This window comes from Dendrobium catenatum, unplaced genomic scaffold (genome assembly GCF_001605985.2).
Source record: "Dendrobium catenatum unplaced genomic scaffold, ASM160598v2 fragScaff_scaffold_1483, whole genome shotgun sequence".
Lineage (NCBI taxonomy): Eukaryota > Viridiplantae > Streptophyta > Magnoliopsida > Asparagales > Orchidaceae > Dendrobium > Dendrobium catenatum.
The window spans coordinates 593,526-609,285 of record NW_021319945.1 but is presented as its reverse complement, the minus strand read 5'-3'; the positions used below and the strand labels follow the sequence as shown (position 1 = coordinate 609,285).

At 38.0% G+C, this 15,760-nt stretch overlaps 1 protein-coding gene across 1 annotated transcript; it reads right to left on the bottom strand.

Annotated features, from left to right (window-relative positions):
• Window positions 1-4,463: 4,463 nt before the first annotated feature.
• LOC110115422 (isoaspartyl peptidase/L-asparaginase 1) lies at window positions 4,464-13,388 on the bottom strand. The gene is made up of 4 exons (XM_020848638.2): window positions 13,121-13,388; window positions 10,594-10,827; window positions 5,422-5,508; window positions 4,464-5,201 (listed from the first exon to the last, which is right to left on the bottom strand). The coding sequence occupies exons 1-4, from the start codon at window positions 13,280-13,282 to the stop codon at window positions 4,704-4,706; spliced, it is 981 nt and encodes a 326-aa protein (XP_020704297.1). The 5' UTR covers window positions 13,283-13,388; the 3' UTR covers window positions 4,464-4,703.
• Window positions 13,389-15,760: the final 2,372 nt, after the last annotated feature.

Sequence of the window (15,760 nt, the reverse complement as noted above, 5' to 3'; positions counted from 1 at the left end):
ATGAAAGGAGAATAAGTACCACATTAAGTGGATGTGAACACTAATACCTTTACCCAGATGATGGTGGCTATGACCTAACCGCTTCAAGAATCAAAATCACATCATGGAGTTGGAGTAGAGAAGTATCTAAAGTTATTCTAGAACATGCGACCGCCACTATTTAATGGTATGAAGGACGAATTGAGGCAAAGAATTGATTGATTTGTATAGAGAAGATATTTGATAGCATGTCATGCCCTGATGAAAGAAAAGTGCAACTCGCTAAATTTTCTTTAGATGAAGAAGTAGAAAGGTGTTGGAGAGAATAACATAGATAATTTAGGAGACATTCCAAATAGGTTGGTCAACTGTGAGGATTGTAATGACCTAAAATCAAATTTAAAAGAACTATCTATTTTATCTTCTTAATTAATCAATCAGAAATTCTATAAATCATCAAAATAATAAATTTATATATCTAGTGAAAGTAACTAATAATTATTATGATAAATCAAAATTTTAATATAAAATTTATATAAATCCTTCTAAATCTTATAGAAAAAATTCTAATGAAATCGATTTGCAAACCAGATACTTGATGGACCCAAACCCTTCACTTATATTGACATGTGTCAATTTCTTAAGAATTTACACTAGTGCTAAAAAATTACGAAAAAATTATTATAATTAAAACACAATAATATCTATCTTATAAAGAATATAATTTGTATTTTGAACTTATAATGACTCCTAAAAAAATGATTTATCAGCATCAAAATACAGGCTATTATAAAAACTTTGTGGAGCTTTTCAGAGAATGGTTTGTACATATATCAGCAAGTAGGTAGATGCATGATAAATTCATAAGATTGATTTAAAGAGACAAATCAGTGATGCAATATGAAGTGGAATTCACAACCTTATCCAAATATGCACTGCAGTCTGCAGCTAATTGCAACAATAGAGGAGAAATGTTATCAATTCCAATATAGTCTAAATGATACAATTAGACAACCTCTAGTACCTTTAGGAATCGATGATTATTCAATATTGATTTAAAGAGTTAGAAGGATGGAGATTGAATTTCAAATCACTCAAAAGAGAAGGGACCATAAAAAAAGGAAAAATGTTAAAGAAGATATCTAAAACAATTAGACTAAAGTATCAAATGGGAAGAAGCCCAAATTTAGCCCTAGTGGAGTTAATATTGTTATTGCCAGTAGAGTCATGGATGCTTATGCTAAGTGTGAAAGATTTCATAAGGGTGAATGTTTGATGAGCTCTAACACTTGTTATTGGTGTTGTCAACCTAGACGCATAACAAATTATTGACCAACATTGGGTTAGAGTACTTTAAGAGAGATGAAATCAAGTGAAACACATTCACAAGAGAGTTTTGGCAAACGGAAATGAGGGAATCGACAGTTTTAGTTCCAACACAAAATCACGGAGGGGGAGGTGATTGTTTGAAAGGAAAATGATTTTCAAAGAAGGTAACGTGTCTAGAGATAAATACATGGTTAGTTATGGGATCGAAACACTTGTAGCCCTTGGATTCGGGTGTATAGCCAAGTAACTCACAGGCAATGGAACGTGGTTGAAGTTTGTTACGGTGCGTAGGAGGGAGCCATGGATAACACAAACAGCCAAAAGTGCGAAATAAATTGTAATATGGTGGTACATTGTGAAGGGCTTGATAGGGGGAGACATGAGGCGAGGCAGCAGTTGGCAATCTGTTAATAAGGTATGCTGCAGTCAGTAAGATATCAACCCAAAACTTTGTAGGAATATTGGCTTCGAACATGAGTGATCTCATAGTTTCGAGAAGGTGGCGATGTTTTTTCTCGGCTAAGCCATTCTATTGGGGTGTGTAGGGGCATGAAAGACGATGAGCAATACCGTAATTGGTTAGAAATTGTTTGAATGGCTGGTTTATAAATTCGCCGCCATTATCTGTTTGTAGTTGCTTAATATTGGTTTGAAATTGGGTTTCCACAAGTTGTTTGAAAAATTGAAAAACAGTAAGAACTTCAAATTTGAATTTTAAAGGGAACACCCAGCAAAATCGTGTGAAATCCTCAACTATGAGAAGGTTAATATTTATAGTATTGAGTGGACAAAATTGGGGACGGTCCCCATACATCGGAATGTAAAAGTTCTAAACATTTTGTAGAAGTAGACTTAGATAAGCTAAAGGGAAGACGATGACATTTCGCTCGAACACATGAATCACAGTGATGCTTGGACGGGTGGGTAGTAGAAAACTTGAGCGTGACAGATAGTCTTTGTTGAGTGGTTAGAGATGGATGTCCATGTCGCCTGTGCCAGTGAAGGAACATAAATGGGGTGGTGAAGAGCGCAACAAGAGTTATGTTGTTGCCGTTGGGGTTGAGTGTGAGAGGTAGATTAATAGGGTAGAGACCATGTTTACTGGGATCCCGAAGTAAGGTCTGGTGCGTCTGGGAGTCCTTAAGAATGAAACCAGATTTATCAAAGACAATGTAGCATAAGTTATCTTTGAGGAGACGAGAAACAGAGATGAGATTATGCGTTAATTTTGGAACATGAAGTATATGTGGGAGCTGTAACTTACGGTCAGGAGTTGGAAGGATGCCTTTACCAGAATTCGCAATAGGCAGCTGAGAACCATCTCCAACTTGAACATTGGATGTACCTTTGTATGGTTGAATGGTTTGTAGCTGAGTGGCGTCTGCTGTGAGGTGGGAGGTTGCACCAGTATCTAAGAACCAGTCATCATAAGCTGACTTGTCCTCCTGAGCAATAAGATCTCGTTGAGATGGTTGGTATGAGAGATCGGCTCGGTACCAGCATGACACAGCGAAACGACCCTGTTTTGCACAAATTTGACATACTAATGAGGACATTTGACGACAGCCACCACCCCGGGCAGAGGTACGTCCTCCTTGTGAGGGAGACGATCGACCGCGTGCAGGACCACGGGGACAAGAGATGTATCTAGGGATTGCAGGTTGACTTGTTCTGAAGAGATATTAACTTCTTCACTGTAGAGGAGAGCATAAAGTTCATTTAAGCTGATGGGTTGTGCTCTAGTGCGAATGGCTGTCTTAAAGGCATTATATGTTTGCGGTAGTCCATTGAGCGTGTAGAAGATGACATCTTCAGTGTTGATGGGCGCTCCAGCAAAGGCAATGGCATCTACACGCTGTTTGATGTCGGACAGGTACTGAAACATCGATTTATCTTGCATTTTGAGATGCAACTCGTTTTTGAGCTGAAGCAGGCGCGAGCATGTAGATGCTTGTAGCCGATGTTCCAGATTATGCCAAATGTCATGCAAGTTGAGAGATTGAGCACATACAGTAGTAAAGGCTGAGAGATGGAGGAAAACAAGGCAGCTGCCAAGTTTTGGTCTACTAGATGTGAGGAGAGGTATTCTGGGTTCACCAAGAATGAGTCTGCAGAAAGGTGTTTGGGAGGTTGCCGTGTAGTACCATCGAGGTATCCGGTGTAGCCATTTGCGCCAAAGATCTTTAATACCTGGGATCGCCATATAGGCTAATTGGAGGCAACAAGCTGTACATTAAGTATAGACTTGACATTCGCCATAAGGAATTTCAGCTGTGGTGGTATAACAGGGACAGTGGTGGGAATAGGGGAAGCAGTGGTGGGCGTAGTCTACTCAGCTGCCGTAGATGACACTTCGGTATTGGCCATGAAGCCAGCTTAGATGACGAGCTAAAGTTTTAAGGAATAACCGGCTATGATACCATGAAAGGATGCTTAGTTCACCGAACTTCAGAAGTTGAAAAACAGAAGCAAAGAAGAAAACAGGAGCAGGAAGAAGAACATCGAGGAAAACTATTGTATTTCCTTCATACTGAAATAACTACAGTGATACAGCTTTATAGTATTAAGGTAAATGATGAAAAGAGCTGCTGTAACCATAGTTGCCAGACTTCATGGCAGACCAACATTACCGGTAGCAGCCAGCCAGTCGGTTGGAGGTGCAGGATAATGGAATAATAATGACCTGTAAAAGCATAAAGTAGTTTTGTTTAACAGATATGAGCTCAAATTTGCACTCTATTAGATCCATATGGTAAGCTCAAAGAGTCCATATGGTCGAAAATCAAGTAAATATTTAGCTAGCTAGCATTGAGCTATGTTCATCCAATAGTTCCTCCTTCGGTGCGATTAAAGGACAACTTGAACATTTAAATAAACAACAAATAAAGAACAATTTATGATCAAAGCTATTGACAAAGCACTATATGCTTTGATTAAGGCTTCATTTGAGACAACTTTTTCACTGCTTTTTAAATCAACTTTATTATATAAAAATTTTAATTTTTGTATTAAAAAATTGTTTTAAGAAGTAGTAAGAAAGTTGTCTCAAATAGAGCCTAAGGGTTCGTTTGAGATGACTTTCTTTTTACTCAAAGTAATTTCCTAGTACAAAAATTTAAATTTTTATACTAAAAAGCTGCTTTAAAAAACAGTAAGAAAACCGTCCCAAATAAAACCTAAGACTTCATTTAAAACTACTTTCTTATTGCTTTTAAAAAATAGTAAAAAAGCTATTTTAGAAAGCAAGAAGAAAACTGTCCCAAACAAAGCCTAAGACTCCAAACAAGCTTCCTGTCGCCTTCAAACACAAGAACAGACACCTGTTTCATAATTATTTCTCCTTGTAATTGTTTCAGCACATACTATAGCAAGGAGGAAGGCCTACAGAAACTTATTTATGGCAACAGTAAATCTCCATTTTCTACAGAATCCCATATTGCAATCTCTGAAGTACCATCCTCTTTTGCACAAGCTCTGAACATGCCTGAAGTGTTGAAAGCCATGACAACCTCACCAGTAACAGAAACAGCAACAAGGCCTGTTGTACCTTTGGGAGAATTCTCAACTACACAGTCTGCTGCATCTTTCAACGAAAGGCCTTTATATTCCATCAAAGCTGCAACATCCCGGCCAACGGTGGCCCGGATGATCGCTTCGCCCTTACCGGTCGCCGAGATGGCACAGAGGTAATTGGCATATGTTCCTGCACCTACTATCGGCGTGTCGCCAATTCTGCCGATCATTTTGTTCACCAATCCACCTGTGGAAGTTGCTGCAGCAAGGTTTCCATTGCCATCCACTGCAACACATCCGACAGTACCAATTTGGCTGTCGCCTATGTTAGATGATGAAACTTGAGGAGTTTTCTCAAGAACAGGTTGAGTGTAATCAATCTGTAAGGATAATCTATGAGATCATTAGTTTGAATTTAGTAATCTCAATTCCATTTACTTTGTGTGAGGGAAATTCATTGATAGAAGTTAGGAATGTCTATAGAAAGTAGGACAAGGCTTACATAAAATATTTAGGAATTTCTTCAAAACTAGAAAACATTCTATGCTGTATATTTCATAAGCATATCGAAGGCATTTCGTAATGATTACTGAAATATACCTGCACTTTATTTGCTGCTTTTGCTTGGGTCAGCCTCTCAATATTTTCAGGAGTTATAAAATGGCTTGCGTCCCTTGTTTCGACACCCTGCAGTGTTTCGTTCATTCAAGAAGAAAGCTTAGGATGCTTTGGAATTCAATTGAGCACCAGGAGGGGTTAAGCTAGCATCAAAGAAGAGATACTTGAATAGATGCTAAAATCACAGAGCACGAAGGCAAGACAACATCAGAAGCAAATAACTAATGATATTTCAAATTGAACAAGCAAATCCGCTGAAAAAAAAAACAATTCTGAAACTATGTTGTATTAATATTCTCAATATATATATATATATTCTCAATATATATATATGATGAGGACATCGCTCAGAGATTCAGACACGTGTACCGGCGACGGAATCGTAGATCGACGACTACGATTCAACGTCTTTACTTTTGACGCTTTATGTTCTATCTATTGTTGTTTGCATGATGTTTTATTTAGTTTTTGTTGTTTTCGATTTTTACCCTTATGGGGAGTATTTTGCATTATAGCCCGGAGGGCATGTTTGTACTTTTCTTTTCGTGTGGAGTGGCATGTATATAGTGGCCCATTGTGTTGTAAAAGGATTGATGAATGATTAAAAAAATTTTCGTTGCTTCTTCTTGCATGAGAGCTAGAGAGAAGGGAGAGTGAGCTCAAAGCGAGCAAGTGCAAGGCCCACCAGTCGTCGGAAGAGTCCACGGCTCGTGGTTAGTTATATATATCTTATTGGTGCGCTTTTCTTCTTCCCTTCCCCTCCCCAAACAAATCGCCGGCCACGTCCAACTTTCTCACCACCGGTGGCTCAACCCCCTCCACCCAATTCATCCTCTAGCTCCACCACTCAAACTCCACCCACCAACCGAACCCCAACCCACCCCATCACCTTGCCGCCGGTCCCCTTCCCTCAAAATTTCCCTTCATTATAATGATTTCCATCACCTTAATGACTTCCTAATTTAGCTAGCATGAGAGGGAAAATTTGATTTCATTTGAAATTTAAATTCGAATTTCAAATTCTTTCCAAATAGAGAGTTCCAAATTAGGAAAGTATAAATCATGCATTCAATATCAAAATAAATCAAATTGGATTTAATAATCCCCTTTCCTAATCCTCCTCGCCTATTTGGAAACTCCCTATTCTCCTCCCTAATCTCCTCCCCCCATCAATATGCCGCCAGCCCCATGTGGGATTCTCCCCATTGAATGCTCAATTAATTCCCCCCACCTTATTTGAAATTTAAAATTAATTTCAAATAATTTTCCTCCCCAAATTATTCAAATCCTGAAATTAATTTCAGGATTAGCTTTAAACCCCTCTCCCTCTCTCTCAATGCCGCCGACCCCCCCCCCCCCACACGCCCCCCCCCCCCCCCCCCCCCCTCCTTGATGGGCTCCCATTAAATGCTCATTAATCCCCCTCAACTCTATTTGAAATTTGAAATCAATTTCAAATTGATTCCCTCCAAAATTACTAAAAATCTGAAATTAATTTCAGATTTGGAGTAAATCTCATTCTCCTCCATCTAACCTAAACTCTCTCACCCAAACCACCTGCCCCCTCGCTCTCTACCTTGGCCGCCCCTCTTCTATCTCCCTCCCTTGGGAAGTTTTGGTTGCTCAGAAGACGACGCCCTCTCACATTCTCTTCAATGTTGAATGGCCGATCTCGAGGTTGATCACAGTTTCGCTTACAACATTCGTGGGGAGATTGACATTCTTCTCTCTCCTTTCTACGATCCCGATTGGGAATACGACGAGACTGTGGAAAGATACGTCAAGCGCATCCTCTATTGCTTAGTAGAGACGATCAATCTTCAAAAGCCTAAGACGTCTTGGCTTCTCATTGGGAGATCTACCCCTTCTCCGTCCGTGGCTACCTCTCCGTCAACAAAGACCTTCGGTACTATCTTCTTAGTGGAAATTTCTCTCATCGTACGCTTCATCTTCAATCGTTAAGCCTAAGAGTGATTGAGTGAGTAGGAACTCTAAGTGACCATGTCTTGATGTTACGCTGTGGATTTCTGTTTGCTAGCTATTAGAATTACTATTTAATTTTGTTGTTCTTGCAACTGTCTTGCTAACCTCTTGTAACGGCTTACCACTACTCAATCTTTCAATGGAAAAGTTCTAAGAATTTATTTTGATTGAAGCATGAGTTACTAATTAGCAAAGTATGAATTCAATTTTATTGTTACATTCCCAAAGCAACTCTTCGCATGTTTGTATTACATCAATATGATGCTACCCAAAGATTTTTGTCTTATTTATGAGGATTTTAATATCCGAGTTCAGGTTTTACATAGGTGCAAGATTCTATGATTAATTATCCATCTCAGTGATGAGAGAACACATTCTATTAAGACTAGTCGTTAGATGGACAATTAGTATTGTGGACCATCGTGCTTGTCATTGCTTGATCGAGTGGCTTGTGAATGATTCTCCTTGGATAAATCTGAAGTTTTAGGCACTTTGACACAGCCCGTTTTGTGGACAAACAACATCTAAACAATTTTTGTGCAACATCGAAGCGTTTCGAGCTTATTACGAGCAATCAATGTTGTGTCAATCAGTTGTCCTTCTCATCATTCTAGATTGAGCATGAAATATATATGGAGATCAACATTATAATTTGAGAAGAAAGATAACAAATTAATTAGGCGCTTGAGAGGGCGATAATCACATAGCTAATGATTTGTAACATGTTTATGACACATTGCATTTTTTTTTGTATCCATGTATCTGACACGTGATTTGCATCCATTTTATGCAAAACTTTAGCTGTGCATCTCTTACAACATTCACCGCTATGCAATATAACATTCCCCAGCAAGAAGTTAGCTATATCTCATTGATTTGTTGCCAACATGGTACCTTCCGTTTCAGGCCAGCACATTGTACTGTAAATCTATTGAATTCACGTCTCTCCATGTCTGAGCTCAAATCTAGGTATGTGACAGAGATTAGAGAAAATATTCACAGAAAACATGTACAATTTGCCGTTATCTAAGCCACCAATTCAAGAGATCAAGTTTTCCCCTTTAGTTATTTTTACAATTCTCAAATAAGGTAAGACTGCACTATTTTCCTATTTTTAGGCCATTTCAAGGCATTTACAGAGCTGCACAGGATGTTGTGTATATTCCAGTAGGCTTCATTTCTGGATGACAACTTGCTGTCATATTTCTGCAAAAAACAAGTTAATGGGTAGGGGACTTGCAATGCCGCTATTCCCCATGCTATTTGCTTGTGCTTAAACATCCGACCATAGAGTATACCCTACAACACCTTTATGCGTGTTTCATCATACATGCATATAAGATCATTGCCTCAAAACACCAAATTTGGGGCCGCTACTTCTGCGTTATTTGTTTTGTTGCCGCATAGAGTCTATCACTCTATCCTTGAAATTGCATAGAGTCTATTCATATGATCCTTTTGCTATGATTTTATGTAGCCTTGACTATGAATATATTGTGACTTTGAATAATAGTTTGTTTTGGGAAGGGAAAAATTAGGAAACAGCAGATTGGAGGGAATTTGATGTATATTAATTAGTGTTAGAATCTGAGGAATGTATTGAAACACTTTTTGCTTGATAAAATTTTAAATCTTCTTTCAAACTTATATAGTTGGTTGGATGCCGACTCCTTCAAGTGTATGATTCAAATGTGAAAATCAATTTTAGGAGCGAGTTACTCTTGTACTGCCATGAGGCTTGATTTTTTTTGAATTTAGTGATCTCTAACAAATATTTTAGCCATCCAAGTTGATTGAATTTGACTGTAGGTTAATTTTGAATGCTTTGGAATCTTGTCAATTGAGGGAGGCGACCAACCATGCAAGAGTGGATTTGAAATCCAACCTTCCATTGTATCTTCTTGCTTGATTTTCATTTGATTGTTTCTTAAGTGTGATATTCATGTAAGCACTCTTCAAATAACTATACTTCATGATTTTAGCTTCCGTTTTAAGCTTGATTTCATGATTTTAGCTTTCAGTTTTAAGCTTGATTTCTTCCTATTGTTCTGCATCCGATTATTTTCCACTTTAATATGTATATTAATATCTCTTTTGCCCATAACTATCAGTTTTGTTTGGGGCAGGCCAACATTTAACAGTTACAATCAGAAACTTCCATAGTCCATACCCTACAGTTGAATCAGTGCAAAACAGTGGACTACGCTCATGCTGGTGCTAAGATCCAATTTTTCAATTTTTTTATCCTTTAGAATTTTCTTTTTTCATTCCTGGTGGTATCAAAATACCATTGTGCCTAGATATTTTATCCACCTCTCCAGAAAAATGAATATCTTCAAAAAAGATTTTCAGTTCCATATTTTTTTTTTCTCTCCACTCGGACTAATCCACCTACTCGACTTTTTGTATTCATATTTAAAGCAAGTCGTGTATCAACTCCAATGATACTATTGTAATGGGCAATATTGGTGGGCACATGTTGATGGAATATAAATGGCTCAGCATAGACTAAAAGTAGTACGGACCAGTATTATACAAGGAAAAATAAAAACCGTAAAACGACATGATCTATGCAGTCAAAGAAATGAACCTCCATGGTAGGATTCAACAAAGCCAATATACAAAATGCTAGCCACATACTCAAGCATGTTCATTTTTACCACTCAGTTCTTAACTATTTAAACCAAAATAATGCTTATTAGCAAATAATTACCATAAAGGGTCCCATCCTATATTAGAGGCAATAGTCACAGTTCCATAATTTTGCAGGACTAAAAAAATAACTACATTTGATAGGATATGGATCATGAATATCCACAAAACCACTCCTTAAAATTAAAATGTTCTTAAAATTTATGTCAAACTTGTAATGATTATTCTGAAATACAGGTATATCAGATACCTAAACTAGATGATTTATGTGTGTGATGTATTAGATATCATGTTTCAAATTTGAATATAACAATTATTAATTCTGAAAACTTACTTGTATCTGTAATATAAAGTAATCTTAAAATTAAATCTAAAAATAGGAATAAAATTGAACAACAAAACCCTTGATACACATCAAAATTTCCTAAACAAAAGCTGCTTGTGGAAGTTAGAAACTTAAAGCAATATACTAAAATTAATTTCAAACAAATTTGAAATTATGAAGTTCATCAGATTAACCTGTTCCCTCGCAAAGGATTCAGCTCCATCAAATGCCAGATATATATGAGGCGTTTTCTCCATCACAAGCCTTGCAAGTGATATGGCGTTAACAACTGTAGAAAGGCCCGAGACAGCACCACACCTCTTTGTGTTTCCATCCATGATGCATGCTTCCATTTCAACTGTAGCATTGGTGGTCAGGACAGATCCTCTACCAGCATTAAAGTGTGGGCAATTTTCTAACTCACGAACCTACAAATATGATTTATGAAATCAAGACCCCGAAATGAATTAGTGATAAAATGAACAGCTGACTGATAGGAAACAGTTGCAGATCTCAACTATTTCCTATCAATCTTCGAAAAACAGCGAGCTTTCGCTGCCAAAATCCACACAAAACCACAAAAACAGTAGATAATTGGTATTATTTCATAAAAGGGAAAAGAAAAATAACAAGATACAATTGATCCTCTATTCAAAGAGGAGGATCGATCTCTCCCAAATCTCTAGACGCCGCTAGAGCCTAAAGAAAACCCAAATCTAAGAGATATCAAATTTCAACAAAATTCAAGATGCTCTAACCTAGGAAAACAAACTATTTAATGGATAATAATCAAAAGGAAATCCCTAAACAATCCCTACATTCAAATTTCCTTCTTAATTCCCCCAAAAAACTTTCCTATTCGGCTCTCGCAAAGCCTGCAGCTCGCGCGGCATCTGTAGTGGAACAACTCCGCTGTTCCGCCCGTAAGCCGGTCCCGCCTGGACCGGTCTAACACTAACAAGATGATTTTCCAACATATGCTTTGGGTCACGCCTTCAAGAATGTTTGTGAAGAAATTGTGTATATCGCTTGTCCATTTAAATTAAACAATATATAACTACAGTAATAACATTTAAGAACTCCAGTATCTATCTTAGAATTTGCTAGATTCATCAAGGCGTTAGAATATAAGAAAATGTTGATGTGATGGTAATGCAAAGTCACGGTCTTCAATAGCAAGAGTAGTGATAGTTGGAGCTGAAAATGATCGACAGTAAATCAATGGGTGCAACTAAATAAGGTGATCATAGACATGCGATAATCCATTACTTCAGCTTACCAAAATCTCCATATTCAATGGAGTTTTCTTTTGGTATAATATCCATGTATGTGGATGGGGGATGGGAGTCAAGATTTGGTTAAATTGATATTGATCAGATGCAGCTCACTTTCTAAGTGGAGATGTAATGTGTTTGCATTGCAATATAGACACATATAACATTAAAAAAAAAAAGTTTTAAATGCCAATGACTTGAATTCAAATAACCCTTCTATGCATAAAACCCTTCAAATGAAGGAACTAATCAATACTCATAATTTGATTTCTACATGCAAAAAAAAATTCTCTTCTAAAATGTAAAAAATAATATCAACAACATCTTTTAAACATGATTTCATTAAGAACAATTTGTATTAATAAAAAATGAAAAAGAAATAACCAGTAAGAAACTCGATTTCACTACTACTTCTGATTTTGTGCATATTTGTTAGCTGCCACTCACTGTAGAGCAATACCAAGCTTCATCAAGTATTTTGCTTTAGGAAAACTCATATTCATGAATTACAATTGACCATCTACCCCTATGAAGAAAATATCCAGTATCTATAAAAGTCTGCCAAAGAAGTTTCTCTCTTCAACAACTACTCATTTCAGGCTAGTCACAAGTTTTGAGTTCTAGAGCTTTAACAAATTTGCATGAAATCTGCAATATTAGACCAAAACATGCTGCAAAAGCAGCGTCAAATCAAAATATCATTATTTAACACCCTCTTCCCCATTAATCATTGTTGACCTGTAAAGTTTGTTACTTGATCAAGAAGCTTCCGTCAAATTCTTCATACTTCCCATCAGCTTCTTCCATGCTTAATTCTGCAGCAACAAACAAAGATTTCTCCATCCTCAACTGGCATGACATCCACCCTAAGTCTTTTTTTTCTTCTCAATTGATATCTTGTACAGTCCATCCTCCAATTAGCCAGAGGAAGATGGAGCTTGTAACAGACCAGCATATAGTAAAAATTGTTCAACTCGAACAAATCACATGATTTTCTATCATTTAAGAATTTCTTACGTAAATAAAAAAAACTCGTCTAATCTACAGTGAGAGTGATGAGAAGTTCTAACCTACGGCTAAGAAGTCATCAAATCCGACAGGTTCATAGAAGCCTCTCAGCCATGCATATATCTCTAAATCAAAGTGCACTCTTGCAGGGACATCGATCTAGCGATCCTTTCAAGAGCTAGAAAAAAAATGTTTTCTTCTCTTATAATCAAAATAAAACTGAGTAAATTTTTTTTAAAGAAGCGTTGCTTAAATGAAACGCAGATGAATGTTCACTTGCTGTCAAGAAAAAGCGATCGTCAATGCAACAGAACGCTTCCTAATGCAAATTATTCATCTAATTGACAAAAATCATGTTTTCCCAACAAATGAAAGGCAGAGGAATTTAGAAAAAAAAAAAAATGTTAGCGAGGTAAGGAAAAGGATGCCAGACTCTTACAACAAGCTCGACGACATCTAACGGCGGTCGATTGGCCTTGAGGGCTGCAACGCCTATTCTCAGACATCGGCGAAGCGTCTCCTCTCGCGGTAGCCTCCGTTCTGGCGGGAGCGACAAGGGGATGTCTCCGGCCCCGCCGTGGAGTGCGATCGCCCACCCCATTCCTTCTCAAACAGCCCCCTCTCTCTCTCTCTTCTCTCCGACTCTCCTCAGCTCTCTCTCCGTTGTGAAAATGTCTGGCGAGAATCCGAGTCCGAACTGTTGCCAGAATATACCACGGACGCTTTATTGGTTTGATGGGACCCGAACTCATGAAGATGACGCACACATCATTGGGCTGTGCTGCAAGGACCTTTTATTGGGTCCGGTGACCGGACGTAGAGTTATGTTCGGAGAGTGCTGAGAACGCGCCACGTAGCAGGTATAAAACTGTGAAATCGACCCGGCGAATAGTGGGTATGTCGCATGTGTTTTTTTTTAAATCCATGACAACCCGGTATTCTAGGTATTTGTCGATTTTGCTCGGCAATAATAAGAAATATCATTATGTGAAGACAAATATCGAGCAATACCGAGTAATACCGAGCAATACCGAGCAATACCGAGTTTTTTAAAACTCGACATTGCTCGGTATTGGTCTTCACAGAGCAGTATTTCTCGTTATTGCCAAGCAATACCTAGCAATACCGAGCAAATACCGAGTAATACCTAGCAATACGCGAACATAGCATTCATGGGTTCCGTTCCGGGTCAAGTCGTTGGGCCGCGCGCTAAAGAGTAAGAGCATGTGGCGCGATCTCAGTGGTGACCGGACGTAGAGCTACGTCCGGTCACTGGACCTAATAATTGTCGTGCTGTAAGCCATACTAATTCAGTAATTCATATAAAAAAAGATTTATTTCGTTTATTTAAGTAATTAAATAATTAGCCTAAGAATAAAATATATTTATATAGTAAGAGCTCGATAAAATATTTATTTAAAGAATGTTTAATTATTTATTTTAATATGTTCTATATAATTATACCATAATTCAGATGTATTTAAAAAATTATATTATTTGAGATATAAACTGTTAAGATAGTTGCTATTTGCATGCATTACATTTTTGACAACTTATAAAGTTTTGATGATTTCAAACATTATTGTTCAAATGTGTAGTTATCTCCTAACAATTTTGGAAGAATTGTATTTGCTCTTGTGTGTACTAACATTTCAGGGAAAGAATTCCAGACTACAAGGCTTCAAATTAAAATCAACATGAGATACCTTGAAATTTTTGAAGCTTGCACTTTGCTTAGAAATCAAATTGAAAGGGAGTGATTGTAACTTGAGTGAATAAAAACATGCACACACAAATAAGGAGATCATATTAAATTTGTGTTGATCGTACAGGACGATTTTCGTTCGTACTGGACGATCAGACAGTTATCTCCTATAGAGCATATGGAACGAATAGGAAATTGCTCGAAAAATTTTCTAAGTCCTATTCGTCCAGGACGAAATTAATTATCGTACAGTACGATTGGCTCTCTGTAAAATTTTCGTAAAAGACGAAATTAATTATCGTACAGTACGATTAGCTCTCTGTAAAATTTTCGTCCAGACGAAATTAATTATCGTACAGTACGATTGGCTCTCTATAAAATTTTCGTCCAGACGAAATTAATTTTCGTACAGTACGATTGGCTCTCTGTAAAATTTTCGTCCAGACGAAATTAATTATCGTACAGTACGATTGGCTCTCTGTAAAATTTTCGTCCAGACGAAATTAATTATCGTCCAAACGATTAACCGACTTAGGACAGTTTTCAGCAGTTTCTAGATTCGACCTTGTAATAACCGTTCGTACTGGACGAACCTAGTTCGTACAGGACGATCAGCTGTACGAAGACACTTCGTACACATATTCAAATAGGGTCGTTTCAGATCGTTTAAGTAAAATCGTCCAGGACGATCCACGATCGTACAGGACGATCCACTGCGTACAGAATTGAAAACTTGCAGTTTTTGGGCGGTTTTTCTTGTCTTTTGTATAAATAGCCCAAATTAGACTGCCACCCAATCTTTTTGTCATTTGATCTTCGTGCCTCTTGAGAGAATAGCCAAGGAGAGAAGTGAAGAGAGCATTCAAGGGAAGATTCCTACCATAGAAGCAAGAAGGCTTCACTTGGATTTCAAAGGTAAGAGTCTCTACTTGTGAATTGGGATTACTTCACTCTTTTCTTTCTTCCTTCTAGATTCTTGTGAGAAGATCTGTCAAGGAGATCCGGTTCTCTGCCGACACTTGGAGAGTGTGAAAGGACGAAGGGTTCTCTGCCCACACTAGGAGAGTGTGAAAGGACGAAGGGTTCTCTGCCCACACTAGGAGAGTGTGAAAGGACGAAGGGTTCTCTGCCCACACTAGGAGAGTGTGAAAGGACGAAGGGTTCTCTGCCCACACTAGGAGAGTGTGAAAGGACGAAGGGTTCTCTGCCCACACTAGGAGAGTGTGAAAGGACGAAGGGTTCTCTGCCTACACTAGGAGAGTGTGAAAGGACGAAGGGTTCTCTGCCCACACTAGGAGAGTGTGAAAGGACGAAGGGTTCTCTGCCCACACTAGGAGAGTGTGAAAGGACGAACGGTTCTCTGCCAACACTGGG

Coding starts and splice junctions, on each gene's coding strand:
- LOC110115422 (XM_020848638.2), bottom strand. CDS start 13,282: ATGGGGTGGGCGATCGCACTCCACGGCGGGGCCGGAGACATCCCCTTG. Junction 10,828..13,120: donor TAGATGTCGTCGAGCTTGTT/GTAAGAGTCTGG, acceptor TCATATTTGTAG/GTTCGTGAGTTAGAAAATTG. Junction 5,202..5,421: donor AAGCAGCAAATAAAGTGCAG/GTATATTTCAGT, acceptor TTATCCTTACAG/ATTGATTACACTCAACCTGT.